Below are 25,603 nucleotides of genomic sequence, written 5' to 3'. Positions count from 1 at the left end.
GGCAGCACAAGGCTGCGGCACCTGCGGCTGCTCCTGCGATCAAGTGGGAGGAGCGCGTGGAGGTGTAGGTCTCTGCTCGCACCGTCACCTCGACCTTCCCACTGCTTGATCCAACCCTTGGCCCTCTGATGTCCAGTGCAGCACATGTACTCTTGGTGTGTGTGCTGTAGGCCCTCCTTGTCTCTGCAATAGACCGTGTGAGTGTAGCTTTTTTGACCGCGCAAGATATAAAGGGTGTCCTAAGGGCTCTGCTCGCAAGGCGCCCGCGTCGCAGACGCGGTACCATTGACAAATCTGCAATATACCCCCACACGAGCAAATAGCAAAATCCGAATACCGTGCACGAACTGCGTGATGTGCGCCGGGCAAGCCTTCAGCTGGTGCGAACACATCCGTAAAACTGTGAGAGTCGTGATTTCTTGTTGGTTAATAAAAATCTCTCTAAAATTGAAGCCAAGAACGTCCGCCAAATCCGTGCTTTCGTGCTTTGGGAGCAACTGAGGGAAAGCCGCTGATCCGAGCCCAGCGTGCCCGCGGCCGCCTCCCGCGCAGCACCGCCGCTGGGGACGACACGCTGCGGAATCGGAGCCCATGCACCGGGCAAAGAAGGACGCTGCAGAAGCGGTGTGAGAGGCAGCCGGCGTCTGCCGTCACAACGAGTCCCAGCGCTGGTTGGACATGCGCGTCGGCTCGCCCGAGGACTGCTATCGCGACCCTCCCGTCGTGCCGCAGCCTCCGACGAGCTCTGCAACCGAGGAGAGTGAGGGTGCGCCTCCCCTCACTGCTGGCCTGGCTGCGCACCGCCCCACAAAGCACCCCCTCGAGCATCTCTACAAGTACAAGTAGAAGGGCGACCTTCTCCAAGTCGTCAACGCGCCCGGCGGCTCCGGCAAGGCTTTAGCCTTGGCCACCCTCCTTGCGGAGCAGGAGGAGATCCGCTCTCGGTCGGCAACGTGGCAGCTAGTCGAGGGACTCGGTAGTTGTGACCCCCCTGAGTGAGGACAGGAGAGAGAGAGCTAAAAAGTGGTGCTGGTGTACGCAATAACGGGACAGGGTATAGTCGTTCTCTCTAGCTCCCCTTCTTTCTGGCTCTTAGCATGAGCTGCGCCCTGTGTCCGACCCCTTTTGCGCAGCAACACCTTAAACTTTTAGGCCCTCCAAATTCGGGTCGGAGCGTAGGCCGTAGCGGAGTGGGCCCCGAGTTTGAAAAGGGCGACGGACGCTTGCGTCCTAGCCTCCAACAACGCCTCCCCGGCGCAGAGGGGCCCCCGGAGGGATGCTCAACCGCCCCACGCCACGCCGCTTGCGGCGGTCCTTTTCCCTGCTCCGCTGCGTGCGCGGGGTTATTTTTTTAGTACGATGTTCGACGACGCCACGCTGTCGATCTCCCGCGTGCTGCGCACGCTCCACAAGGAGCGGCGGGCCGACCGCATTGCCCACCTCCGCTCCATCGACCACGACGCCAATTTCGTCGCCGGCGCCCACGCGGCGCTCGGCAAGCCTGCGCTGCTCGCCAACCTGCGCTGCGGCGTGTGGTACGTCGATCAAGCGTTGTCGGCAGGCAATTGCTACTTCAAGTCCACCGACGGGCACGCTGGCGGCTGGGCCTTCTCGCTCTCCCGCATCAACATGCAGGTGGATCGTCAACTGCTGGCTCACCCGCCACCACGCTGCCACCTCGCCACCTCACCGCCGCCACCTCGCCTCGCGGCTCCCTCCACCACCGTCCCTGCCGCCTCTGACCGCTCACGCCCGCGGAAATCTCGCCACAGCGCCACCCTTTGCCACCGCCACCCTTCGCCACCGCCGCACCTCACCTCGCAGGTCGCTCTTGCCGCCTCTGCGCACGGCGGCGCGATGGTCGTCGACTCGACGCGGAGCGGGAAGCGGTTCCCCGACAGCCTGAGCAAGACGGTGCCGATCTGGTGCTGCGTCGTGAACCGCGCCTGCGCAGAGCTGTCCGCCGACCGCCGCGCGGACTGGGACACGGACCTGCACCTGCCGCCGTGGGTGAGCGACACACACGCACCTGCGAGACGCCTCTCGGACATCTGCAAGACACCTCCCTTCGCCTGCTGTGACGCGTCCACGACGCGTCCGCAGGTGCCTCCGTCCGAGGCGTCGCAGATCGAGGCGCGGATCGGCGGGTGGGTGGCGGCGCTACGGCGTCCGGCGATGGCGGCCGTCCTCGCCGGCTTCGCGCGCGCGCTGGACGCGCCGCTGCGGCCGGGCTGGCTCTGTCCGCCCCCTCCTCCGGACGGGGGCTGCGCCGTCGCCGCCGCCGCGACGGAGGGGGCGGTCGCTGCGTACGTGGCGGCGGCGGCGGCGGCGGCGGCGGCGGCGGCGGCGGAGGGGCGGAGGTTCGCGTGGGTGCATTGCGTGTGCGCGTCGGAGGCTTGCTCGCCTCAGCAGGCGAGAGAGCGGTCCTCGTACACGTACGTGCAAGGCGCCGCGGACGACGAGGAGAACTGGGCGCGCGGGCTGCGGTCGGAGCAGTGGTGGCGGTGGCGGGGCGAGCTGGCCGCGTGCGCAGCTCGGGACCACGCCGCCGCAGAGGAGTTGCTCTCTTCGCTGTTGGCTAGGGAGCAGGAGGAGGCGCCAGACGAGCCGCCCCCACCCCCGACCGCCCTCTGGCAGAGCGGGCTCCTCCTCGCGAGCCGCGCCGCCGCCGCCGCGCCGGAGGTGCTGGGTGGCCTCGCCGACGCCGTCCTCGACGTCGGCGCTGCGCTGAATCCGGCGGCGCCGGTGCGAGGCGACGGCGAGGTTCTCCCCGCAGGTGAGCCGCGAGGCGGCGAGAGGGAGGCGAGGCGAGGCAGCGAGGCCTCCTCCGTCGCGGCGGCGACCGCTCCCTCCTCGCGCGCCGCTAGCGCTGAGCCGGCGCCGGCGGCTCTCCACGTCGGCCGCCGGCGCAGCGCGGAGGCGGAGGACGCTGGCGACGCTGGCTACACTCGCCGCATGGAGCGTCAGGCCCAACAGACGCTGGCGGCCCTCGGCATCGGCATCGGCTGCCCGGCTCCGTCTTCGTCGCCGCACTCGCCGCCGCCACCGACCATCCCCCAATCGCCACTCTCTCCGCCACCACCGCCGGTCCCGCCTCCGCCGCCTCCGCCACCACCCTCGCTGCCGTACTTGCACGTGCCCGTTGCGGACGAAGGGGCGGGGAAGAGCAAGCGCGCGCAGCCGAGCAAGGACTGGTGGCAGAGGGAGGTGCTGCCTCGCTCGCTGCAGTATGTCCACTCCCACCTCACTCAGGGCCGGCGCGTGCTCATCTGCTGCGAGCGCGGCGACGACCGCTCCGTGGCTGTCGCTGCGGCGGCGCTGCTCGCTCTCTTCGAGCCGGGGTGTGCCAGGCTAAGGCGACCCGCCCCTCCGATGGGCGGTCGGCGGTGCGCGAGCAAGGAGGAGGTGCGTGCCGTCGTGGCGCTGCTGCAGGGCACACACCCCGCCGCCCACCTGCCTCGCAGCTTGCTCAAGGAGCTACACAACTTCTTCGTCGCGCCGGGCGGAGGGTGGCTGTCGCTGCGGCTCGGCGAGGCGGCGGGGGAGGCGGGGCGGTGGGCGGCGGGCGAGGCGGCGGACCAGATCGCCCGTGCGCAGCCGCGTCGCGCGCACGTGTCGCCCCCGCCGTCGTCGCCGCCGCTTTCGCCGCCGCCTTCGCCGCCGCCGCCGCGGTCGCCGCCGTCGCGGTCGCCGGCACCCTCGCCACCGAGGTCCCCGCTGGTGAGCGGCTCGAGCGGCGGACCGGACGTCGCCGCGCTGGCGGAGGAGCTGGCGGGAGAGGGGCTGAGCATCGGTGAGGCTGCGCCGCCCCGCCGCTTGGTGCCGCGTGACTTGTTTGGCGGCGCGATGCGCCTCGCCGTGCCCGAGGGTTGGCTCGACACTGAGGCCTTCATGGACATTGTGCGGCGGCCGGCGCGGCAAGACAGTCGAGGGGCTCCTCTCGCGCGAGGCTTGCGTCTCTTCAGGCTCACGCATCCGTGAACAGGTGCCCGACAACCAGGAGATCTTTGTGGCGCCCCGCGGCGAGGCGGGCGAGCGGCCGGAGGCGGCGCGGCAGCCGGCGACCATCGTGGGCATCTTCGAGCAATCCGTGTGCGCAGCGTCCCACCTCGAGTCGTGTTTGAGTAGGTCGCCCTGTTCATCGATATCCTGGAGCTCGCTGCGGAGGTGGAGGAGGTCGCAGCGCTCCCCCACTTCCACCTCCTCGAGATTCTCCGGAGGGACGAGCGCGACGCAGAGGCGGACGCGCTTGCGCTCGCGTGACGGCTCGTGTCCATGGCACGTTCCATGACACGCCCACGGCATGTCCCCGCAGGCGGACGCGCTCCCGCCGCTGGCGGGCGAGGCCACCGTCCTGCCTGACAAGGTGCGAACGGAGGGCGGCGCAGGGGTGAGCGCCACCGCAGCCGTTTTTGGCGCATGCGATGCGGAGGTGGTCGTCGTGAGGTTGCCAGGCTGCGACACGGACGTCGTGTTTTCGCTGCATGGCCGTGTCGCGGCGGGTGGGGCTGAGGCGCCGCCGCTGGCGGAGCTAGTCGCGACGCTCGAGGTTGTGGAGTGGGGCCTCTTTGGCGGGGAGGGGGAGGATGAGGAGGGGGGAGGAGGCAGGTTGCTCGGTTCTTGAGATTGCCCCCTGAAGTGTGCCGAGTCAGAAGCGAGCTCTGTGGGCGGGAGGTCGGAGGATGTGCACACGCACCGCGGTGTACTCGAGAGAGTTGCTCTCTCCGCTTCTTAAACACGTCATACAAAAGCGGCCGCTTTTTCACCGTGGTTTTCAGATCTCACTCCTCGCACGGCTCGCAGTAAGGCACGAGAGGGTCGTACCAGAGCACCACGTTGCGCCCCTCAAACTTTGCCAGGCGCGCGCGCCGGATGGCGGGGTGCTTGGCCTGCAGGTAGTCGAGGTACTGCTCGTACGAGATGACGGGCAGCCCGACCGCCGTCCTCCGGTGCGGGTTGGCCTGTTGGAGAGGGGGCGGCAGGGGACGCGTCAGGGACACGCGAAGGGGTGCGGGAAGGCGGGACTTGCGTCAGGGCATTCGTCGAGGGGGACGTGTGGGAGGGGTCGTGTCCGGGCGGGCGGCCTTTGGAAAGACGCAGCAGGGCAGAATGGCGAAGGGCTTGCCGTCGGCGAGCGCCGCGTCCACGATCGGCTCGGTCGCCTCGTCGGGGTGCATGCCTGCGGACGGTGTCGAGGGGACGTGTCGGGGACGCGTCCACGAGTGGTGCCAGCCGGGCGGGTGGGGCGGGTGCCAGCCACGATAGAGGCGCCGCCCGATACGTCTCCGATGCATCTCGGACTCATCTCGGCGGGATCTCAGCTCTCTGCGGGCGCCGATCACGACCGACGCGCGCCGCCAGAGCGGCGCCAACCAGCTCGTTGTGCAAGTTTCGTCAAAGAGCCGGAGATGCTGCCTGCGGCGACGCGTGGAGGACGTGTCAGCGCGCGTAGGCAGAGAGCTGTGCGGCGACGCGCACGGGGGCTCGGTGCCGTGGCAGCATCGCCCGCCCCGCCATCCCCTCAGCCTCCGCCAGCGCCTCCAGCGCCGCTGCCGCCGAACCCTCCCACCCGTCGCCGCCGCCGCCGCCGCTCCCGCCGCCGCCGGAGTGACCGCTACCACCGCTACTGCTACCCACATCGTCGCCGCCGCCGATCCCGCCACCACCGCCACCGCCGCCGCTACCAGCGTCGGCTTCGCCACCGCCGCCCCTGCCGCAGCCATCTCCGCCGCCGCCGCCGCCGCCCACGACCGTCCTCGCAGCAGCCGCGGCAACGCCGCCCGCGAGCAACAGCGCGGCGGCCAATGTGGGCGCTGCGCGGGCGGCGGCGACGATCCCGCCCGCCACCGTGCACCCCACCGCTGCCGCCGGCGAACCCGCTGCCCCATCCGGCGATGGCGCAAGCTCTGCCGCCCCCGCCGCCGCCGCCGTCCCCGCCGCCGCCGCCGTCCCCGCCGCCGCCTCAGCCGCCGCCGCCTCTGCCGCCGCCGCCTCTGCCTCAAGCGCCTCCGACGCGCCACCGTCCTCAGTGGCGGCGGTGTGCAGCTGCTCGAGCGACTCGTGGTAGCGGCGGCGGCATCGAAGCGCGCGCCGCTGCCGCGCGTTCGCCTGCGGTCGATAGGTCGGCCGCGGCTGCTCGGCTGCTTCTCGCGCTGCATCTCGCGCTGCATCTCGTGGGCTGTACGTCTCGGCTGCGTCAGACTGCGCTGCATCTCGGCCGCCCCTCGGCCGCCTCTCGCCTTGATTGGCCGCGGGTCCACCACGGTGGTCGGGATCGAGCGGCTGAAGGTGAGCTCGAAAGCGGTGCAGCCGGCGCCGCCCGCCACGTCCAACACACCTCCCGCCTGTAAGCGAGAGGAGCCGAGAGGAGCGGATGAGCACAGGGGCCCGCCACGTCGATCCTCCCGCCCCTCCCTCCCCACCCCTCCCTCCCCACCCCTCCCTCCCCACCCAGCCCCACCCATCACCCCGCGCCTGCAGCCGCTCCTGCCCAAAAGTGCGCACGAGCCAGCCGACAAACACCTGGCGCCCGCACTCCGACTGTGTGAGGTGCAGCCGAGGTGCAGCCGAGGTGCAGCCGAGGTGCAGCCGAGGTGCAGCAGCGGTGAAGCACCTGGTGTCGCGCGCCGTTCTTTGGCCGCACGCGGGCCGGGCCCTCGCCCGTCAGCTTCTTCTGCGCACGGCGGCCGCCCTCGCCGCCGCCGCCTCCGCCGCCTCCGCCACCTCCGCCGTCGCCACCGCCGCCACTATCGCCGCCGTTGTCGCCTCCTCCCCCGCCTCTCTCCTCGCCTGCGCCGCAGCCCGGAGCTGCTGCGGGCGGCGGCAGTAGAGAGCAGGCGGAGGAGAGAGGCTCTTGCAGCACGGCCCCGTGCGCCTTCCCGACGTAGTAAGAGACGACGTGCAACCTGCGCGCAGAGTGCGGCCGTGACGGACGTGCGCCTTTGACGTCACAGCCGAGACCGGCCTCGCCAGATCTCGCGGCCGTCGGAAGCCCTTCGCGCCACGGCTGCATCGCCGGCTACGGCGGTCGCCGCCTCTCCTCCCGCCGCCGCCGCCAGCTCGGGGTAGGCGAGCAGGCAGATGGTGGTGCCGCGCTGCAGCCGCGCAGCCAGCTCCGCAATCTGCTCGGCCGACAGGAAGCCGTCCGCGGCCTTTGCGAGGCACATCCAAGGTGCGGGCGCCGCCGCACCGCCATTCGCGCCACCGCTCGTGCCGTAACTCTCGCCGCCACCGCCACCGCCGCCGCCGTTGACGCCGCCGCCACCGCCGTTCTCGTCGGGTGCCTCGCGGACCGAGAAGAAGAGCAGCCGCTTGGACTTTGACGAGGCAGCCACCACCTCTCCAGCGACATGGCAGCGCAGCGCGGTGTGCTTGCCACATGCGGCGGGCAGTGGTAGCGTGGCGGCGGAGACGGTGCCCGGCGGCCACTCTGGGCCTGGCAATGCGCGCTGGTGTTGCATGAAGCGGCGGAGACCAAAGAGAATTGCTGCATAACCCGCGCGCGCGCACACACACACACACACACATAGAGGTGGAGCAAGCTGCTCTAGCCTCACATTTCACTTCCTGTCGTCTGTTGTTTGAGTTGTGCCCTTGTTTGTGCCCTTGGCACCGTGGAGTGCTGGGGGGGGCGACAGGGAGCGAGGGAGGATGTGGCCCTGAGTTATGTGTACGCCGACTCAGGGTGTGTGGCAGCCAGATGGCTGTGTGTCCTGTGAGCCTGTTTGTGTCTGTGTGTCGCTCGTGCGTGTCGTCATCATCTGTCCAGCGTCCACCCATACCGCGTTGGTGTCCAGTCCGAGCCTGGCTGTTCTTCACCTTTCCTCTCTCCTACCTACACACACACACACACACCTCACCCACGCGCACCGGGCCTTGCACTTTTAATCCGTGGTGCTCTGTGTGACACATTTCTTGTTGGCTTCTAAAAATCTCTCCTGTCGTCTCTAGACGTGGTCGTGGAGACGCGAGGGTCGTCGCCCCCCCTTGCCCCACCACCTCGTGTGTGTGGAGAAGATTACCTTACTCGAGTACACGCCTTACCTTACCTTCGCAGGTGGCGAATACGGCGCTTTAGGCACGTGAAAGACTGTGCGTGACCGTGAGGACACATGAAGAAAAGGCACAACCACAAGATTCCGATCACACCCTAGATCACACCACCCCCGCGAGCAAGTCCTCGAGGCCGTCCCCATTCTCGTCAGGGAAGGCGTAGCCTTGGGCCACCACCTTCCCCGCGCTGTACACCATAAAGAACGGGCTGCTCGTGACGCCTTGCGCCCTCGCGACGGCGGTGATGTCGGCCTTCGCGGGATCGTGCGGATCCCACCAAAGCTTCACCACGTCCACCTTTCCTCTGTACTTTTCTGCGGCGGCTGGCACCGACCCGAGGTGCTCAAGCAGCAGGCAGTGCGCGCAGTACGGAAGCCCGTATTTCACGAGCACGGGCTGAGCGTACGATCCCGCGATGACGCGCGCCTCAAACTCCTCGGCCGTGTCGATGGTGTTCGCCTCATTCCACGGCTTCGACGCGTCCACCTGATTCAGCTCGTGCGGCGAATAGGGGTAGAAGGAGCCTTGCCCGGCGGCGGCGCGGCCCTTGATCTCGCGCTCGATCAGCTTGAGCTTCTGGAGCAGCTTCCATTTTTGCCGCCGGCCAGTGGCGTCACCGCCCTGGGTCGCAGCGTCCGCGTACTGCCTCGCCCACAGGTCGACCGCCGCGTCAACATCTGCGAGCGTGAGCTGCCCGTCCAGACGGCGGATGACGGTCTTGTCGGTGTACCAGGCGAGAGCGTCGAAGAAGGCGGCGCCCGTGTGGTCCTCCTCTGGCAGCGAGGGGTGCTTGGCTGCGGCCAATATCTGGTCGTACTCTGGAAGCTTGCCTTGCGCGGAGACTGCGCCGATGAACGCAGTCAGGTCCTCATCGGTCCAGCCGTCGAGGGCGAGCCGCTCATACGTCTGGGCGAGCGAGACGGCCGGCGACACGCCCTCGGTGCTCTGCGCACAGCCCATGTATGCGCAGCAAAGGTAGGTGCACCCTGCCGAGCGGGTCTCCCTGCCTGGCCAGCTCGGGATAATCGGATAAATGCAAGCGGAGCAATGCGAGGGGGGGGCGGGCGGCGGGGTGTCGGCGTGCACTTGGAGCACGAGTGCGATTAGCTCACGGTCGGTTTTTTTTGAGAGCGCCTTCGTTTACAAACCCGGCGCCCTCTCTTTTTTTTTGCTTCATCACGTTTTGAGTAGCGTCTAGATCGTCATGAGCCGCACGAAGCGACGGCCTGAGCCCGCGGCGCCTTCGGAGGCGCCGCGCAAGGTCCCGCGCGCTCTAGTCGAGATCGGTGACTTCAACCAGCCGCCGCTCCCGTCGCAGCCTCTGGCGGAGAGGCCGCCCGCCGCAGCGTCGAGCGCGCGCGAGGCGGTGCCGCCGCCGTCCGACTGGGTGTGGCCGCGCGAGGGCGAGCGGATCGAGGTGGAGGTGCTGCGCGACGGCGACCGCATCGCGCGCTGGATCACCGCCACCGTCGCCTCGGTGCTCGCCGACGGCTGGTTCTCGGCGCTGATCCGCGTGACGAGTGGTGCGCAGCACGACGAGTGGACGGACTGGTTCACGTGGCTCGAGGAGGGCAAGGACTGGCGGCGCGCCGGCCGCGCGCTCGAGAAGGGCTGGGACGCCGCCACCGTCCAGCGCAAGCTGACCGCCCTCCGAGAGGCTGCCAAGCCGGCGCCGAGGCCGCTGATGCCAGCGAGCAGGCCCGGCAGGTTTGCTGCAGCCCCCCCCCCCCCCCGGCCCCCGCCCCGCCCCCCCCCCGCCTCACCCGCTCCTGCCTCCTCCCGCCCCCCCGCCCCGGCGGCTCCTCTCCCGACCACACTCGCGCCTCCCTCACCTCGCCGCCCTCCCCCCCCTCGCAGCAGGCCTGACCGGCCTCCACCTCCGACCGATGCGGAGCTCGCGAATCTGCCAGCCGGTAGAGACACTTCCGAGACACTTCCGAGAACCTGCCCGCCGGTGCAGAGACACTTCCGAGAGGCGGGACTCCTTGCGCCTCCCGCACCCGCCGCACATCCACCCCCTCGACGGCATCGAGCCCGCGCTCGCACCTCCCACCGCCCCGCCGCACACGCCCCAAGCCCACGCGTCTCGCCTCTCGTTGCTCGCGCAGGGCTCTGCAAGCGATACCAGCAGGGACGCTGCCACAAAGGCGGCCTCGTGCGGGCGGAGGCGCGAGCTGTGGTGACCGTCGGTTCACGCGCATGCGTGTGCACAGGCCGCTCGTGCAAGTGGAAGCACGAGCTCTGGCCGGAGCTGCAGGCGCGGTGGGAAAAGTTCCGCAAGTCGGGAGAGGCCGCCGCCGCCGCCGCCGCCGCGCGCCGGCCCCGCCTCTCACCGGCCAAGCCGGCCGTCTCTGTCCTCCCTCCCCGAAGCCTCTCGCGGGGCATCCCTTGTAGGCCCGCCTCCGACGCGCCCAAGCCCCGCCGCAGCGACCCGCGCAGAGACAAGCCGCGCGCCAAGAAGGGGCGCGCGGGGCCGCACCCCGCCGCCTCCTCCTCCTCCGCCTCCGCCTCCGCCTCCGCCTCCGCCGCCGCCTTACCCGCCGCCACCACGCTGCATCTCCCCGACACGCGAGCCTTCTGGGCGGCCGCGGCGGAGCGCGTCCCTGCGGCCGCGCGGTACGATGCGCGGCGCGTCGAGGCTGCGGCCCGCGGGCTGGAGGGGTCGCTGCTTGTCGCGCCGCACGACCGCGTCGAGTGGTTCCCCGAGCCTTCTCGGAGCGTCGACCGCGGCGGGGGAGATGGCCGGGAGGCGGTTCCCGGACCCCCGTCCGTAGGTTCCTCGCCCTCGGCGAGCTGATGGCCATCGGCGACGAGGCGACGCGCCGTCACGCGGATGCGCTCGCGCTGCTGCCTCGCCCGGCGCTTCGTCGAGGGCGTTGCCCGCCCCTTCGCGGCTGGGGAAAGAGGCGCCGTGCGAGCCGTAGGCGCCGATGCCGGTGGCGTACATCGCGCAGCGGATCGACACGGACGACCCGCTGTGGGGGTGGCAGGTGCGTCACGCGGCCAGCGGCCAGCTGCAGGGCTTCGTCACGCTGACGCGCTTCACGACCTGGAGCGCCGACTTTGCGTGGGACTCGTCCTCGCGCGAGTCGGGCATGCCTTCGGCGCGGCTGTCCAACGCGCGGCTGCGCAGCGGCGAGCCGTACGGCGTCGACCCGCTGAGCCACACCACCAGCGGCGAGGGGCTGGCGGAGGTCGCGAGGGCGCGCGGCGTGCCGGCCTAGCACACTCGTGACATGTCCGAGACACGTCCAGGTCGCGAGGGCGCGCGGCGTGGACGTGGCCGAGCTGGTCAACCTGAACAAGGACCTCTACCCGGGCATCAATTCGCGCTCGAAGCTGCTCGACGGCACGCGCATCCAGCTCGCCGACCCCGCCGTCGCGGACCTCGACGCCGACTGCAGCCGGAAGGACACGCCGCGCACCGTCGCCGCGCGCACGCGGCTGCCGCTCGACGACTTGCTCGCCATCAACGCCGCGCGGTTCAGCGGCGGGCTGGAGGCGGACTCGCGCCTCGAGCGGCAAGCTGGTGGCCGTGTCGGCTCCACTCGGCTCATCTCGGCCCATTCTCGCTGTAGGCGGACACGCCTCTCGACGGCAAGCCGCTGCTGCTGCGCGACCGCGAGAGCGAGGTCGACTTGCCGATCCGTGGCGTGGAGCGCGCCGGCGGCGCCGAGCCGCCGCCGCCGATGCCAAAGGGCAAGAAGAAGGCGGGCAAGGCGGGCAAGGCGGGCCGTGGCGAGGCGGCGGAGCCGGCGGGGCTGCGGCAGCTCGACGAGGACTGCTCGCTGACGGCGCTGCTCGCGCAGCAGGAGCGGCCGCAATCTCGGCTGTATCTCGGCTACAGCTCGGCTACAGTTCGGCTTGACTTCGTCTCTCGCGCAGCAGGAGCGGCGCGGCGACCCGACAAAGGACGGGGTGCAGTGGACCCGCATCGCCGAGGTCGGCCTCCTCGCCTCTCTCGGCGGCGGCGGCACCCTCGTCCGCTACGCGCTGCAGCGGCTCAAGGCGGAGGGGCACTACCACTTCGCCGTCTGCCAGGCGACGCTCGCCGCCGTCGGCTTCTACGAGCGGATCGGCTTCCGGCGCGTGGGCGCGAGGGCGCGGTACGCGGAGAACCGCGAGGGCGAGTGGACGGGCTACCGGCATTGGGCGGAGGCGGACGAGCGGACAGTGGCCGAGTTTGGCGACACGAGCTACCTGATGGCGCTCGACTTGCGCGAGTGGTCGGCCGGGCCCGCGCTCGAGTTGCCGGTGGCGGACGAGTACCCGGCGGTGGCGGCGGACGCGAAGGCGCCGGACTTGCGCCGGATGAGCTACGAGGGGGGCACGCTCGCGTACGAGTCGGGCGACGGCGTGGTCGTGTCGCTGGTGCCTGTCGCGGACGGCCCTCCCGGCTCAGAGCCGGAGCTGCGCATGGACGTGACGTACGAGATCGAGTCCATCCTGAGCCACCGCGGGACCGGCCGCAAGCTCGAGTGCGCGAGATATGGGGAGATATGGGGAGATGTAGGGAGATGTGAGCCACCGCGGGACCGGCCGCACGCTCGAGTGCGCGCGCCGCCGCCGCGATTCCCCTCCCCCCTCCCCCTCTCCCCCCCGCCCGGGACGGCGGCTCTTCACGGCGCGGGTGCGTGGTTCCCGGTCCCTCGTCCGCTGGGTCAAGTGCCGAACCCGACGTGGGAGCCGTGGACTCACCTCGTCGGTTCGGACGACGCGCTGCGAGACTACGCGGCACCTCCTCTCCCCTTCTAGCCACGAGGCGGGCCGCCGGGCCGCCGCCCGGGCGCCCCCCCCCCCCCCCCCCCTTGCTGACAGGCGCGCTCGGGCACGGTGGTCACGTGGCAGCGCTCGCACCACAAGCAGAAGGAGTAGGCTCCACGTAGAGGCGGTGGCGGAGGCGCGCGGGCGGAGGCGCGCCCAGCCGCACCGCCAGGCCCCGCTGACCGCGCCCTCGCCGGCCTGCAAGGTGAGGGTGTGTGTGTAGCGGCCCCAGGCCTCCAGACCACCCACCCTTCCCCTGTGTGGCGCGGGGCGCGGGCAGTGGATTAGAGAGGGGGGTGCTCGGCAATCGAGTCGTGCTGATGGCATGTGCGAGGCGCTGCCTGCGCTTGGCGTCGCGCGTCTTTGCCCCCCTCGCCCGCTCATCTTGTAATATCGAATGCTAAGGCTTGGGGAGCATGTGTGAAAGCAGGCCCACGCGCGGGCCGCTGGTTGGCCGCGTTGGGTAGCGAGAGTGCACGGAGTTGCCCCTTCTCCGACTGCCCCGGCTAGTTCACGAGTTTCGCGGGAGTGACCCCATGCGTCAAACCCGAGACCTAGCGCGGGTGGGTTGGAGGGGGCTCGCCCCGTTTCATTCAGTGTATGTACGGCTGTGGAACATACCACGACGCACGAGAGAGTATAGGGCCCTAGCTTAGGGGCCTAGAGAACACAACCCCCTCTCTCTTTTCTCCCAGTAAGCTAAAAGTACGTACACCCGAGGGTGCTGACAGGTTTTTAAGTGTACGTACTTTTAGCTTACTGGGAGAAAAGAGTGTATGTAGCTCTTACGTACATTCCCGGAGGAACACTGCTGACGGAGTTTGCGACGAGATTTTTGATGGGGAGCATGGCCTCGCAGGGGATCTGGCCGAGTCAACCCGAAAGGCGGTAGTGTGTGTGTGTGTGTGAAAGCGCCATCGCAACTGCCATGTCGGCAGGTTGTCGGCTGGTGCTCTCGCCCCGCTGGCGGCGCGGTCTAGTGCCGCGGCTCCCAGCCCTTCTGTGGGCCCGCGGCGGCTCGCCGTCGCGGTTCTGAACAATGGGATCGGTCCGGATTCATCCCGGCGTGCCGCCGGTGGCGCTTCTTCGCCGAAATTTTCCTCACCATGTTTGTCGACAAAGCTGTGCCCGAGCTCCTGCTGCTCGACTGCGCGGCGGAACCGGCCCCTCGAGGCTGAGATGTGAGGCGCCGGCTGGCACCGGGGCTACAACGCGGGGCCATCTCCGGGCTGTCTCAGGCAACCTCAAAATTGGCGCCTCTCTCTGCTGCTGCTGCTGCTGGTGCTGCTGCTGCGGCTGGTGCAGATGCTGCTGCTGGTGTGGCGCGGCTCTCCGACTCGAGTCGACGCGCGCGTCGCGGGCATCTGACGCGGCGGGCGGCGTCGCGGGCGGCAGCGATCGCGGCTCGACGGTGGAGGTGGAGGCTGGTGGCTGTGGTGAACCTTTGAGTTTATTTAATGGTCGAGTACGAGGACTGGGGGGGTCAACAGGGAGGCAGGGGGTTCAAGCAGGCGGCGGAGGACCGTGGGCCATCGCGGGGACCAGCTTGTCCGGAGGGCGGGCTGGGCAGATCCGGATGGTCTCACCCGGTGGGAGGCACCGAGGCGTCTAGCGGGCGCTCCACTCTACCTTAAGGTCATTCACGGGTGTCCGCGGCCCACTGTGCCCGCTGGTAGGACAATGACCGCCGTAAACCCTGTGATCAGCTCCATGCGATCTCGGATATTTTTTGTAGGCACCGGAACGCCAAAAAACTACCTATGTCTTCGAGTGAAAAGTAATCCGAGCAAAGCCGCGGCCGCAGTGAATTAAAAGGGGCGGTTTTCGAGGGGGGATCTGGAGAATCTGGGAATAAAAACTTTTCACTCCAAGACATAGTACTTTTTTAAGGTGCTCTACAAGCTAGGCACAAAAGATATCTTGCAGGTCATTTAGGGCCCCTTACACAGACGGTCACTGAGTAGGCCAAAATCCCCACTGGGCCGGGAGCAACCTTAAGCTCCTGAGGGGCGCGTGGTTGTAACCACGTAGTAGGACTACAGCCCACCACAGACACCCTCCCACTCCTCACGTGTGCACACTCCCTCACCCTCTCCTCTCTCCTCTCTCTCTCTCTCTCCTCTCTCTCTCCTCTCCTTGTCTGTGCTGTCTGCCTGACTCAGGCACTCAATCTGCCGATGCGTGATTGTGTGTGGGCTGCTCCGAGGGGGCCCTGTGCGATGGACGGGTAGGGAGTCTGTGCCTGGGCGGTGTCCGGTGTGGAGTCTCTCTCTGATCCCGCCTGTGATGTTGGGTGCGAGGTCGTGGAAGCTTTGATGCATCCCAAGGGGGGGAGCCGATCCCACTCGTAACCAACTCTCAGGGGCAGTAGGTGGGCGAGCTTCGAGCGCGCTCATCTCGATCGTCAAGGCGTGGCTACGCGCGGACTTCCGCGGGGGGAGCTTCGTCGACGGGTGCGGGACCGCGGCGCAGACAGCGCTGCGGCGATGCCTCCGGCTGCTGCGGCGAGTGGCTTGCTGCTCGCTGCGATGGCGAAAAACTCGTCTCGCCGCACACCAAGAGCTTATGCTCTGGCGAGATGTGAGGCGCATGCGCCCAGGAGGGGAGGGCGCATGCGTAACGACGCTGCTAGAGATGCCTTTCGGGGCCCAGAGATAAAACTTCTGATGCCATGCGTGAACCTAGTAGTGTCCCCAGCTATGGGCGTGTCCACGTTGGAGCCAGGTGGTGTGGGCGCGAGAATAGCCCCGCCGTACATGGAGGCAACCGATGCGAGTCGACTGGTGTGTGTCGTCGTGGTTTCGTATCAAGAATACTCACTCACTCACTCACACCGAGAGGCGTGCTGGCGCGATGCCCCGAGTTCATTTTATAAGAGACATTCGTCGGGGGCACAAGACGCGGCACAAACGGGGCCATACGCAAAGCTACGAGACTGCGTCAGTGTTTTGCCTGCTCGCCCGCACACGTCCGTGTCCCGAATCCAGCCCTTGTTGTTCGCGCGCAGCTGTGTTTCATGTGTGTGTATATGGCGTCCGCCGCCCGCAAGCGCGCCCGCACCGGCGGCGGCGGCGAGGACGGGGACGCGCCCGTGCCGGTCGCGGATGGCTTCGAGGCACCCATCTTTGGCGCGCGTGTCGTCGGCCAGGTCACCACGCTCACGCTCGAGGGCGAGGACGGCCCTCTGGCATCGCTCGGTCCGGTTGGCGTCGCGAGCGACCACGCTGGCGCCTGGTACGTCTCGACCAAGGACTCGCTGCTACACGTCTCGGCGGCCGGGCGCGTGCGCCGCGTTGCAGCCTTGCCGGCAAGTGGAGTCTTCTACACCGTTGCTGCCAGCCCCAACGGGAGCGCGCTGTTTGTGGCGGACTTCACCAGGAACAAGATCCGGCGGGTGGAGGTGGCGACTGGCGCTGTGACCACGCTCGCGGGCAGCGGCCAGGTAGGCGGCGCGGATGGAGTGGGCGACGCGGCGGAGTTCTGCAGCCCACTTGGCCTCGCCATCAGCCCCAATGGTAGTGCGCTGTTTGTGGCGGACTTCCACAACCACAAGATCCGGCGGGTTGAGTTTGCGACTGGCGAGGTGACGACGATCGCTGGCAGCGGCGACGAGGGAGACGCGGATGGCGTGGGCGACGCGGCGGAGTTCTACTTCCCACATGGCATCTCCATCAGCCCGGACGGGAGCGCGCTGTTTGTGGCGGACTCCAGCAACCACAAGATCCGGCGGGTGGAGGTGGCGACTGGCGCTGTGACCACGCTCGCGGGCAGCGGCGAAGAGGGCGGCGCCGATGGCGTGGGCGACGCGGCGCAGTTCTACAACCCAAGTGGCGTCGCCATCAGCCCAGACGGCGGCGCGCTATTTGTGGCGAACTACGGCAACGACAAGATCCGGCGGGTGGAGGTGGCGACGGGAGAGGTGACGACGCTCGCGGGCAGCGGCACCAGTGGCAGCGTCGATGGCGTGGGCGACGCGGCGGAGCTCAACGGACCAGTCGAAGTCGACATCAGCCCAGACGGCAGCACGCTGTTGGTTGCCTCGGACGGTGGCCTCCGCCAGGTCTGCGTGGCGGCGCCTCCTCCGCCTCCCTCCTTTGCCCCGATCGTCGTTCCGCCCTCCACCATTCTGGCTGACCTCGCAAAGACGCGGGGCGACGCCACCCTCCCGCAGGGCATGGTCACCTTCCTGGTCGGCGACGACGAGGAGCGCATCGAGCACGTGAGCAAAAACAACCTCTGCGCTCGGTCCCCGGTCTTTCGGACCATGTTTGGCATCGGCATGAAGGAGCGCGACGCCGCCGAGGTCACGGTGGCCCACACCGGCCTCGCCAGCTTCACCGCCCTCGTCGACTACCTCCTCTCCGACCAGTTCGACCTCGGCGAGGAGGAGGGCAGGGCGCAGCGCGCGCTCGACCTGCGGGAGCTGGCGCAGATGTACCAGGTGCCGCGCCTCGAGCTGCTCTGCGCGCAGGCGCTGCAGGAGAGCGTCGCGCCGGCGACCGCCGTGCCGCTGCTCGAGGCGGCGCGCACGATGGGCGACGGACGGCTCCTCGCGCAGTGCCGCCGCTTCGTGGCCGACCACGCCGCCGAGGTGCGGGCGAGCGGCGGCGTGGAGCAGCTGCGCGACTTTGGCGTGGCCAAGGGGCTGCTCGGCGACGCGCTCGACCAGGTGGCGGAGCTCAAGGGCGCGATGCACGCGCTCCGCGTCGCGGAGAGCTGAGAAACCGTAGCGATCAGGGTATGACACAGGGGTCGGCACACATCCGTCACATGCACATGCAGGGATGATATCATACAGCCGCACGGCCGCCCCGCACGGTGACCGGGTGGGACGGTGCTGAGATGTGAATAAAGTCTCTTGAATAAAATCTCTTGTGAACAAAGCCTCGCACCTCTAAAACAACATACGGTAGAGTGTTACGTCACGCACACGACCACCCCGACTGGGCGCGCCGGGGCGGGCAGCGCGCGTCGAAGCCGTGTGTGGGAGCAGGGGACGAGGATGGGAGCACGGACTGGTTCCCCGCCACCATCGTCCATTGGCCGACCAATAGCGAGCACGACCGGCTGCTGATGCACTTCGAGGACAGCATGGACAAGATCATCACGCTGCCCGACGACACCGTGCGCCTGACCGGCGAGGCTGTTGTTGCGCGGTGCAAGTGTGCCCGGTGTGCTGTCCGGCCCGAGGCAGAGGATGGCGACTGCACGCTGCCGCTTCCGCAGCCAGCGCGGCCTCACTCCCGACGTACCGCGCGAAAGATGAGGCGACGCGCGGCGGCTTCTGCAAGCAGATCTTCGACACGGCGAAGCTGTCGGAAGAGTCCCTCGACGCGGCCGCATGGACCCTCGAGACGGTCAAGATTGCCATGCACAACCTCGACCAGCGCGGTGCGGGTTCCCGAAATCGCCGAAAATCGCCGAATCCGCCGAAATCGCCGAACATCGGGTGTAGCGCCCGCTCTCGCGCGCGCCTGCTCTCTCTCGCGCGCCCTCCTCTCTCTCGCGCGCCCTGCTCTCGCGCACACCCTGCTTTCGCGCGCGCCTGCTCGCGCCTGCTCGCGCGCGCGGGGTGTGCCTTGTGCTGTCCGGGCCCGTTCTGCGCGCGCCCTGCTCAGATGTCTAGAACGCATGGCCTCAGGCAGCCATGATGGAGACGAATCAGAGCGGCGTCATGAAGACGCTTCTCGTCGTCACCTCCGCTTTTGGTGCGCAAACCCATTGCCCTGTCCCACCGCACGCCCCTTGCACAACAGTAATGCCGTCGGGCGCGGGGCATTCGTCGGTACCCTGGCCACGCACGCGCTGGCCCCGGCGCCAGCGCTCGAGGAGTCGTTCGTCGCGGCTGAAAAGATGGAGCCGGCGTTCAAGGTGTGTTCTTGTAGCCTTGCCGCGCAGTCGCCTGCTATCTCCCCCCCCCCCCCCCATGTCTGGCCTGACCCCAGATGCGGGCTCAGATGACGACCGAGAAGATGGCCGTCCCGGCCCAGGAGCTGTCCCTCCCGGCCGAGAAGCTGGTCAAGAAAATATATGGGGGGAGGTACGGACGCTGACGCTTGCGCGTGCCGCTGAGAGCCCTCAGCGTCTCTCTCGTCACAGAGGGGAGCTGGGGCGGGGGGGAGAGGTGCGCGCTGCGGGGGGGGGGGGGGGGGGGCATTACACATACCAGGTTTAGACCCAGTTTATCGTAAACAGGACTAATCTGGTTCGTGTTTAGCAGTGGTCTAAACTGGTCTAAACTGGTTGGCTTCGCCCCCTCCTACCCCCTGACACAAGTAGGCACACATATAAAAGACATATATTCGTCGCGATTCTCTCACACACGAACACGACACACGAGATTTGATATTGGTTATTGCGGGATTGTTCATATATATATTGTAACGCGGTAAATAGAGAGCCGTGTTGCGTGCACAGACGACAGAGATTCAATTTAGACAGCGCCGACGACTCCAACCTCGCCCCCCGCGCCGAGACAACAGTGAACAGATGTGCACTCCGACTGAACGGTGAACGCGCTCGGGAGGGAGTCGCAGGGACGGGCGGGGCGGCTACCGCTCCTTCTTGTCCACCGCGGCGGTCGAGCCGCGCGCGGACGAGGAGCGTCCCGAGCCGAGGTACGACTCCTTGCCGAGGTCGGAGTAGTCGTCGCAAGCGCGCGGGACGGCCGGCATGGTCGTCCAAGCCTCGAGCACGTCGTGCACGTCGTTGGACATGCCTCGCGCAAACTCGTGCAGCGGCAGCACGTCGAGCGGCTGCTCAACCTCGATGGCGATCTGCGTTACAGGAGAGAGCGGAACTGGAGCGAGTGGCACGAGAGAGAGAGAGAGACAGAGAGCGAGAGAGAGAGAGAGCGAGCGAGAGAGAGAGAGTCAGGTCACGGCCATGGCCGTGGGAGCTGGCCGCCTGGTCGATGCCGAGCAGAAGGAAGGTCGTGCACATCACCGCCACCGCCGTCTGCAGCGGGTGGCAGCCTAGCCCCTCCATCACGAAGGGCAGCGAGCCGAGCCAGAGGACGATTGCGCGCGAGCCGTGCCTACGACGAGGGCTTCCGAGTGTCGAGAAGGCTCCGAGTCCAGAGCGCGGCTGCGCGCGAGTCAGCACCTGTGGTACGACGGCGGCACCGGGAAGGTGGCAAGCCGCACGCACGCGGCGTCCGCGGCGGAGAGCTTGGCGAGCCGCTCCTCGATGAACTTGAACGCGTCACTGCTCAGCAGCCCGTCCTTGCGCAGCTCCCCCACCACCGCCCGCAGCCGCAGCAGCACCGTGCCCGGCCGGTGCGGCCGCGAGAGCAGCCACGAGTGCGCGCGAGGCAGCAGCACCTCGGCGATCGGGTACAGCCGCTCCGGCTCGTTCCGGCACTGCATCTTGAGCGCCCAGCCAAAGAGCGCGAGCAGCCGCGCGGCGAGGGCGACGGCGCGCCCCTTCTCCGGAGGCACGTGCACTACCAGCAGCTGCATGATCTCCCGGGCGAGCGCGCCCAGCCCGCCCATCGCCTTTTGCGCCTCCTTGAGCCGCTCGTGCGTCTGATTGTTGCGGAAGACGAGGAGCAGGCCGAGCGAGGACGCTTGGAGCGAGAGCGGCGCGAGGGGAAGGGTGAGGCGCGGGCGGCCTGCCTCGGCCAGAAGGGCGTTGATCTGCAGCACCGCGAGCGTGACGAGGAGGATGACGCCGAGCGGGAGGCGAATCGCGCGGAGGATGCTCGAGTGCGGCCAAGCGACGAGCATGTGCGCCCAGCGGTGTCTGCTCTTGTGCCGTGCCCAGGTGGAGGCGTCCCACAGGTGCGTCATGGAGAGCAGCGACTTCTCTTCGAGAACGCCAGGCATGTAGTCGTCGAGTGCCTCGGGCGTCGCGAGCGCGGTGGAGATGTCTTGCATCGCCAGAGTGTGGAAGAGACGTGGCTCGGGCGGCACCTGCATGGGACCCTCGCGGCTCGACATGGACTCCTCCAGCGGAGGACTCCTCCAGCGGAGACTGGAGAGGAGACTGGAGAGACTGGAGACTGGAGAGACTGGAGAGAGACTGGAGAGGCAACGCCGCGCCGCTCTCTCTTGGAGCAGAGCGCGACGGCGAGCCCTCGTCGAAAGAGCCCTCAAAGGAGGGTACCCGGGTATCACTCTGACCTGTTCCGACCCTGATCCGACCCTGATCCGACCTTATGTGAACACCGACCTGATCCGACCCTGTTAGGTTTGAACAAGGTCGGAACAGGGTCGGATCAGGTCAGAGTCATACCCTCTTCCTGGCTAGAGCTCCAGTAAGCTCGGAGACACCCCATTAGCGCGGCTCGACCTCTTTGAGTCACTGCCTTCCCGGCGGTGTGTGGCTGTAGAGCCTCTACAACAAACTCTACAGCAAAATCGCGCTCTACATCGCTCTACAACGCAGGCGCTTCGTCACGCGGCGGATGTAGAGCTCTACAGCTCTACAGCGCTCCAGAGCGCTCTACAGCTCTACAGCTCTACAGCGCTCTACATTCTACATCCTCTACACCCTCCCTCAGAGGGTACCCTGGGTGGGCGGGGCCTCTACTCGCCAGGGTCGGGAGGGGCTCTTGCCGCAGAAAAAGAATTTTTACCCTGGGTTGCTTGCCAGAGTGTTTTCTCTCTTTCCCTGACTCATTTACTTAAAATGTTTGTTGTTAATGTTTGAGTGGTGGCGGCGTGCCGTTCTCCCATCCGTCCCCTTCGACGCAGTTTTCTTTCCGTTGTCCTTGTCGTCATCATATACGTGTGCGAACGAATAGAAGGTAACAAACAAACAAACACTCTAGAACAACCTCGCGCACCAAGGTCCAAGCACCCCGGGAGGACCCCTGCACCCTGCACGGCCTGGCCCGATCGGTGAGAGGCAAAGATGTTTTTGTCCGTCCGTGTGTTTGGTCTAAATAAATAAAAGAGCAGTCATCTCCAGGAGAGATGGGCGACGCCGACGAACACAGAGGCACAGTGCGCACCCCGCCCCGCTCACAGGGCGTGCATCACACAGGCGTGGACTGTGTGTGTGACTCCTCGGGTTTCTGGGACTCGACAGAGGTGTGCTAGTCGCTACAGTCGGACGGCTCCGGCACGTCTGATAGGCAGTTCGGGCTCGAGTGAGGGCCGCGGTCGCGGTCGCTTTGGCCTGCACAAGCTTTTCCGGCAAGCAAAAAGGAAAACAGAGGGTCCCCAGCACTTTGCGTTTCCGGAAATTTCCAGGGAAAACAGAGGGTGTTTGGTGCTCCATTCTGGAAACTCGCGAGTTTCCCTGAGTCTGAGAGCTGGTCTGGGGCAAAATCTGACGCAAAATTGAGGAAATCGGCACGATACCCAGGCGGTCGCAGGATATTTTCCAGGTATACCCGGGGTTTTCCAGGTATACCCGCAAAATACCCGGTATTTTGCCGATTTGGCTGATTTTGGGCCCAAACCAGCCTCACCCTCAGACTCGGCTCAGAGCCCGGAAAATTTGATGGTTTTCCCGGGAAAATAGAGAGGAAAAGAGAGGGTGCTGCAGAGAAAAAAGGAAAGGAGCCATGGCTGCATTATATTCTCGACCAGTTCTTCACCTGGATGGGGGAGGTATTCGGGTAGGCGCCTTTACACATCGCTTGCCGCCTGTACTCTTGGTGACGACACACACGCGAACCCCCTGTGGTGAGAGGGACACCCACAATACGTGAGAGTCGCAGTACGTCTCGAGGTTCGCATGAGTTGTGCTGATGTGACGCGCATTGTGGCATGATGTACAGTGTGTGTGTGTGTGTGTGTGTGTGTGTGTGTGTGTGTGTGTGTGTGTGTGTGTGTGTGTGTGTGTGTGTGTGTGTGTGTGTGTGTGTGTGTGTGTGTGTGTGTGTGTGTGTGTGTGTGTGTGTGTGTGTGTGTGTGTGTGTGAGTGTGTGTGATGTCTGCGGATGTCTCGAGGCGGATGTGCGTTAGTATCTTGTGGACTTGACAAGTTACTTAGATCTTAGTAAAGCCCACTTGATCTGTAGATCTCTTGGAGCACTCGCTCGGTGGAGCACTGCTCTTGGGGACCGCGCAACTAGGATCTAGGTCTAGGAGTGCGGTCATCAACCTCACATGCCAGGGCCGGGGAGCTATGAAGCGCACCCAGCGCAGGCTGCGCTGTGTGGAGCACTTCGAGCACTCGCGCATGATTTTCTTTATATTTCTCTGCGCCTGTGTTTGTAGGGCAGTGCCTGGCGAGGTACTCCCACGCCTCTCGGGTTTTAGTCTGGCCGAGTCAACCCGAGATGCTGGGGCGAGCCTCGGGCTCGGCGAGACTGCGTCAGCTGTTTTCACAGCAGGCTGGAAGTACCTCGCCAGCGCACTGCAAAAATGAGCACTTGGAGTGCAGTCGGTAACCTCACATCCAGGGCCGAGGAGCTAAGAAGCGCACCCAGCGGGCCGGATGATCGGTGTCGGGTTGCGGGCAAGAGAGCCCTAGCCCCGGGGGTGCGCGTTCGCAGGGAAAGGGCCTTAAAGTAAACACGGGTCTCCGAGGGTTAGCTCCGCGCTCCGGGTTCCCCTAGCAGCAGACCGCCTGCTATAATGAACATCAGGCAGTGCATGGTTTCTTGTTTTGTTGGCATTCCGGCTCTGCGTCGGCTCTCCTTCGCCGCCGTCTCCTGCCTCGCCCTCGCTCACGTGTGCCTCATCTTCGCGTGGAGGTCTACGCGAGCAGTGCCAGTGACTGGCGCGGCCGGGCCTGTGGTGCCACGGGTCGCTGCACACCTCGAACCGCCGCCGTCGCCGCCATCGCCTTTGCCACTGCAGCCGTCGCCAGATTCAGGCGTGCAGGTCGCGGTCGTGCCGGTCGCGAACGCCGCGTGCATCGAGCTTGACGACCTGCGCGAGCAGCAGGCCCGCTGCCAGCCCTCGTCCGGCACGCTGCCCACCAAAGCCACCACTGCCGCCGCCGCCGCCGCACTGCCCGTGCCGTGCCCTGCCAGCCTGGAGCGCGAGTGCGTGCGGCACCGCGCGAGGCCGGCGGCGCGGTGCGCGGAGGCTCGCGCCACCACCCGCCCGCCTCTCGTCGTCGGCTGGCGCCAGTTCGTCTTTGCTGCAGCAACGTTTGAGGACGAGGCGACGGCGGCGCTGCTGCAGGCTGCCGCCGACAGCTGGCTGCAGCTGGCGCGGGGTGCGGAGCTACTCCTCGCCACCGACGCCGACGACGGGAGAAGCGACGCGCAGATCGCGCCGGACACGCGCGGCGCGGTCGCCGTCCGCATCCACCGCTGCTCGACCTGTCGCGGGCGGCGCTGCGCCAGGCCGCCGTGCGACGGCAGGCGCGAGGGCTGGCTCGCGCGCACTAAGCTGCTCTCGCTAGATGCAAAAGACATGCGCCCCAGTGTCCCGGCGAGCGCCGGAAGACTGCACACGCTCGGCCAGTGCCCTCCCAATCCTGCGTCCCCGCCTGCCCGGCCGCCAGCCGCCTGCCCGGCCGCCTGCCCCGGCCGGCTGCCCAGCCGCCTGCCCGGCCGGCTGCCCCGGCCGCCTGCCCAGCCGCCTGCTCGCCGCCTCCCAAACGGATGCAGGGTCCTTTCCCTCGTGGCGGCGCTCGCGGAGCGGTACGGCGAGGCGTCCGGCCGCCGCTTCTTCCTCAAGTTCGACCCGGACACCGTCGTGGTCCCCACCTCGCTCCGCCGGCTGGCGCGAGAGCTGCACTCCCTCGTCGACGAGGGGGTGAGATTAATTATTGAGATTGGGGGAGATCGCACGAGATTGCGCGAGAGCTGCACTCCCTCGTCGACGAGGGGGTGAGATTAATTATTGAGATTGGGGGAGATCGCACGAGATTGCGCGAGAGCTGCACTCCCTCGTCGACGAGGGGGTGAGATTAATTATTGAGATTGGGGGAGATTGCACGAGATTGCGCCAGGGCTGCACTCCCTCGTCGACGAGGGGGTGAGATTAATTATTGAGATTGGGGGAGATCGCACGAGATTGCGCGAGAGCTGCACTCCCTCGTCGACGAGGGGGTGAGATTAATTATTGAGATTGGGGGAGATCGCACGAGATTGCGCGAGAGCTGCACTCCCTCGTCGACGAGGGGGTGAGATTAATTATTGAGATTGGGGGAGATCGCACGAGATTGCGCGAGAGCTGCACTCCCTCGTACGAGCGGGTGAGGCTGAGGGCCAGCCTCGGGCCGACGTCTGAGCCGTCCGCGAGCTCGGTCTCTTCACACCTCGGCCTGTGGACAGACGCCCTACCTCGTCGGCATGGCCGCGTGCCGCGCCCACGCGCCGGTCGGATTGCACGGCTCACCGGCACTCTGCCACGCCGCGGGAGGCGCCGCTCGCGTCCTCTCGCCCGCAGCTACCTCTCGGCCGAGTCTCGGCTCTTCCCTTGGCCCACGCCTTCGGCCACACCCCTTCTGCCACACTTCTGCCAAGCCTCGGCTAAGTTTCGGCGACTCGCTCGCAAGGCGCCGCCTACCTACTCTCTCCCGCGGCGGTGCGAGCGGTGGGGCGTCTCGCCACGCCGGCCCTGCTGCCGCCGCTGCTGCGGCGAATCGACAACGCCTCGTACGGCGGCGAGGACGTCTCGCTCGCCTACCTCCTCAAGGAGGAGACCGGCGCCGCCGTCATCAACTGCGGCTCCTTCTACCAGCACGAGCCGCTCAAGTGCCGAGATGCAGCCGAGATGCAGCCGAGAGACAGCCGAGACATGGCCGTGAGGCCCGGGGGTGTGACGTACTTGTTAGCGGGGCGTGTGACCTGCCCAGGTACCGGAGGATGCGCGCCAAGGGGGAGAGGTGGGCGCGCTGGCCCCTCTCGCGCTCGCCCGTCTCCTTCCACAAG

The 25,603-nt window shown here is 67.2% G+C and overlaps 7 protein-coding genes across 7 annotated transcripts; 4 read left to right on the top strand and 3 right to left on the bottom strand.

Annotated features, from left to right (window-relative positions):
• Positions 1 to 1,356: 1,356 nt before the first annotated feature.
• Positions 1,357 to 2,582, top strand: EMIHUDRAFT_449651 (hypothetical protein; the record flags this gene model as incomplete). Its single annotated transcript, XM_005783436.1, has 5 exons — positions 1,357 to 1,635; positions 1,825 to 2,010; positions 2,104 to 2,306; positions 2,418 to 2,486; positions 2,555 to 2,582. The coding sequence occupies 5 exons, from the start codon at positions 1,360 to 1,362 to the stop codon at positions 2,580 to 2,582; spliced, it is 762 nt and encodes a 253-aa protein (XP_005783493.1).
• Positions 2,583 to 3,878: 1,296 nt separating this feature from the next.
• EMIHUDRAFT_434369 (hypothetical protein) lies at positions 3,879 to 4,746 on the top strand. Its single transcript, XM_005783435.1, has 4 exons — positions 3,879 to 3,912; positions 3,986 to 4,092; positions 4,129 to 4,282; positions 4,316 to 4,746. Exons 1-4 carry the CDS (start codon positions 3,892 to 3,894, stop codon positions 4,622 to 4,624), a joined length of 591 nt encoding a protein of 196 aa, XP_005783492.1. The 5' UTR covers positions 3,879 to 3,891; the 3' UTR covers positions 4,625 to 4,746.
• A 35-nt stretch (positions 4,747 to 4,781) lies between these two features.
• On the bottom strand, positions 4,782 to 5,177 carry EMIHUDRAFT_203148 (hypothetical protein; the record flags this gene model as incomplete). Its single annotated transcript, XM_005783434.1, has 2 exons — positions 4,782 to 4,961; positions 5,097 to 5,177. The coding sequence occupies 2 exons, from the start codon at positions 5,175 to 5,177 to the stop codon at positions 4,782 to 4,784; spliced, it is 261 nt and encodes an 86-aa protein (XP_005783491.1).
• Positions 5,178 to 6,947: 1,770 nt separating this feature from the next.
• Positions 6,948 to 7,460, bottom strand: EMIHUDRAFT_203147 (hypothetical protein; the record flags this gene model as incomplete). The annotated part of the gene is made up of 2 exons (XM_005783433.1): positions 6,948 to 7,151; positions 7,293 to 7,460. The coding sequence occupies 2 exons, from the start codon at positions 7,458 to 7,460 to the stop codon at positions 6,948 to 6,950; spliced, it is 372 nt and encodes a 123-aa protein (XP_005783490.1).
• A 1,783-nt stretch (positions 7,461 to 9,243) lies between these two features.
• Positions 9,244 to 12,927, top strand: EMIHUDRAFT_462827 (hypothetical protein; the record flags this gene model as incomplete). Its single annotated transcript, XM_005783432.1, has 9 exons — positions 9,244 to 9,759; positions 9,910 to 9,965; positions 10,161 to 10,199; positions 10,266 to 10,804; positions 10,977 to 11,246; positions 11,308 to 11,589; positions 11,631 to 11,684; positions 11,941 to 12,603; positions 12,871 to 12,927. The coding sequence occupies exons 1-9, from the start codon at positions 9,257 to 9,259 to the stop codon at positions 12,925 to 12,927; spliced, it is 2,463 nt and encodes an 820-aa protein (XP_005783489.1). The 5' UTR covers positions 9,244 to 9,256.
• Positions 12,928 to 15,814: 2,887 nt separating this feature from the next.
• On the top strand, positions 15,815 to 17,694 carry EMIHUDRAFT_434364 (hypothetical protein). Its single transcript, XM_005783431.1, has one exon. It carries the CDS (start codon positions 15,833 to 15,835, stop codon positions 17,534 to 17,536), a length of 1,704 nt encoding a protein of 567 aa, XP_005783488.1. The 5' UTR covers positions 15,815 to 15,832; the 3' UTR covers positions 17,537 to 17,694.
• Positions 17,695 to 19,367: 1,673 nt separating this feature from the next.
• Positions 19,368 to 20,693, bottom strand: EMIHUDRAFT_203141 (hypothetical protein; the record flags this gene model as incomplete). The annotated part of the gene is made up of 3 exons (XM_005783430.1): positions 19,368 to 19,592; positions 19,762 to 19,852; positions 19,921 to 20,693. 3 exons carry the CDS (start codon positions 20,691 to 20,693, stop codon positions 19,368 to 19,370), a joined length of 1,089 nt encoding a protein of 362 aa, XP_005783487.1.
• Positions 20,694 to 25,603: the final 4,910 nt, after the last annotated feature.

Source organism: Emiliania huxleyi (assembly GCF_000372725.1).
Source record: "Emiliania huxleyi CCMP1516 chromosome Unknown EMIHUscaffold_18, whole genome shotgun sequence".
NCBI classification, from domain to species: domain Eukaryota; phylum Haptophyta; order Isochrysidales; family Noelaerhabdaceae; genus Emiliania; species Emiliania huxleyi.
This window is presented reverse-complemented; position numbering and strand designations above follow the sequence as displayed.

Bases quoted from the DNA above. Each gene is read 5' to 3' on its own strand.
- EMIHUDRAFT_434369 (XM_005783435.1), top strand. From the start codon at position 3,892: ATGGACATTGTGCGGCGGCCG. The intron at 3,913-3,985 runs GCGCGGCAAGAC...ATCCGTGAACAG, and splicing joins TGGACATTGTGCGGCGGCCG to GTGCCCGACAACCAGGAGAT. The intron at 4,283-4,315 runs GTTCCATGACAC...ATGTCCCCGCAG, and splicing joins ACGGCTCGTGTCCATGGCAC to GCGGACGCGCTCCCGCCGCT.
- EMIHUDRAFT_434364 (XM_005783431.1), top strand. From the start codon at position 15,833: ATGTGTGTGTATATGGCGTCCGCCGCCCGCAAGCGCGCCCGCACCGGC.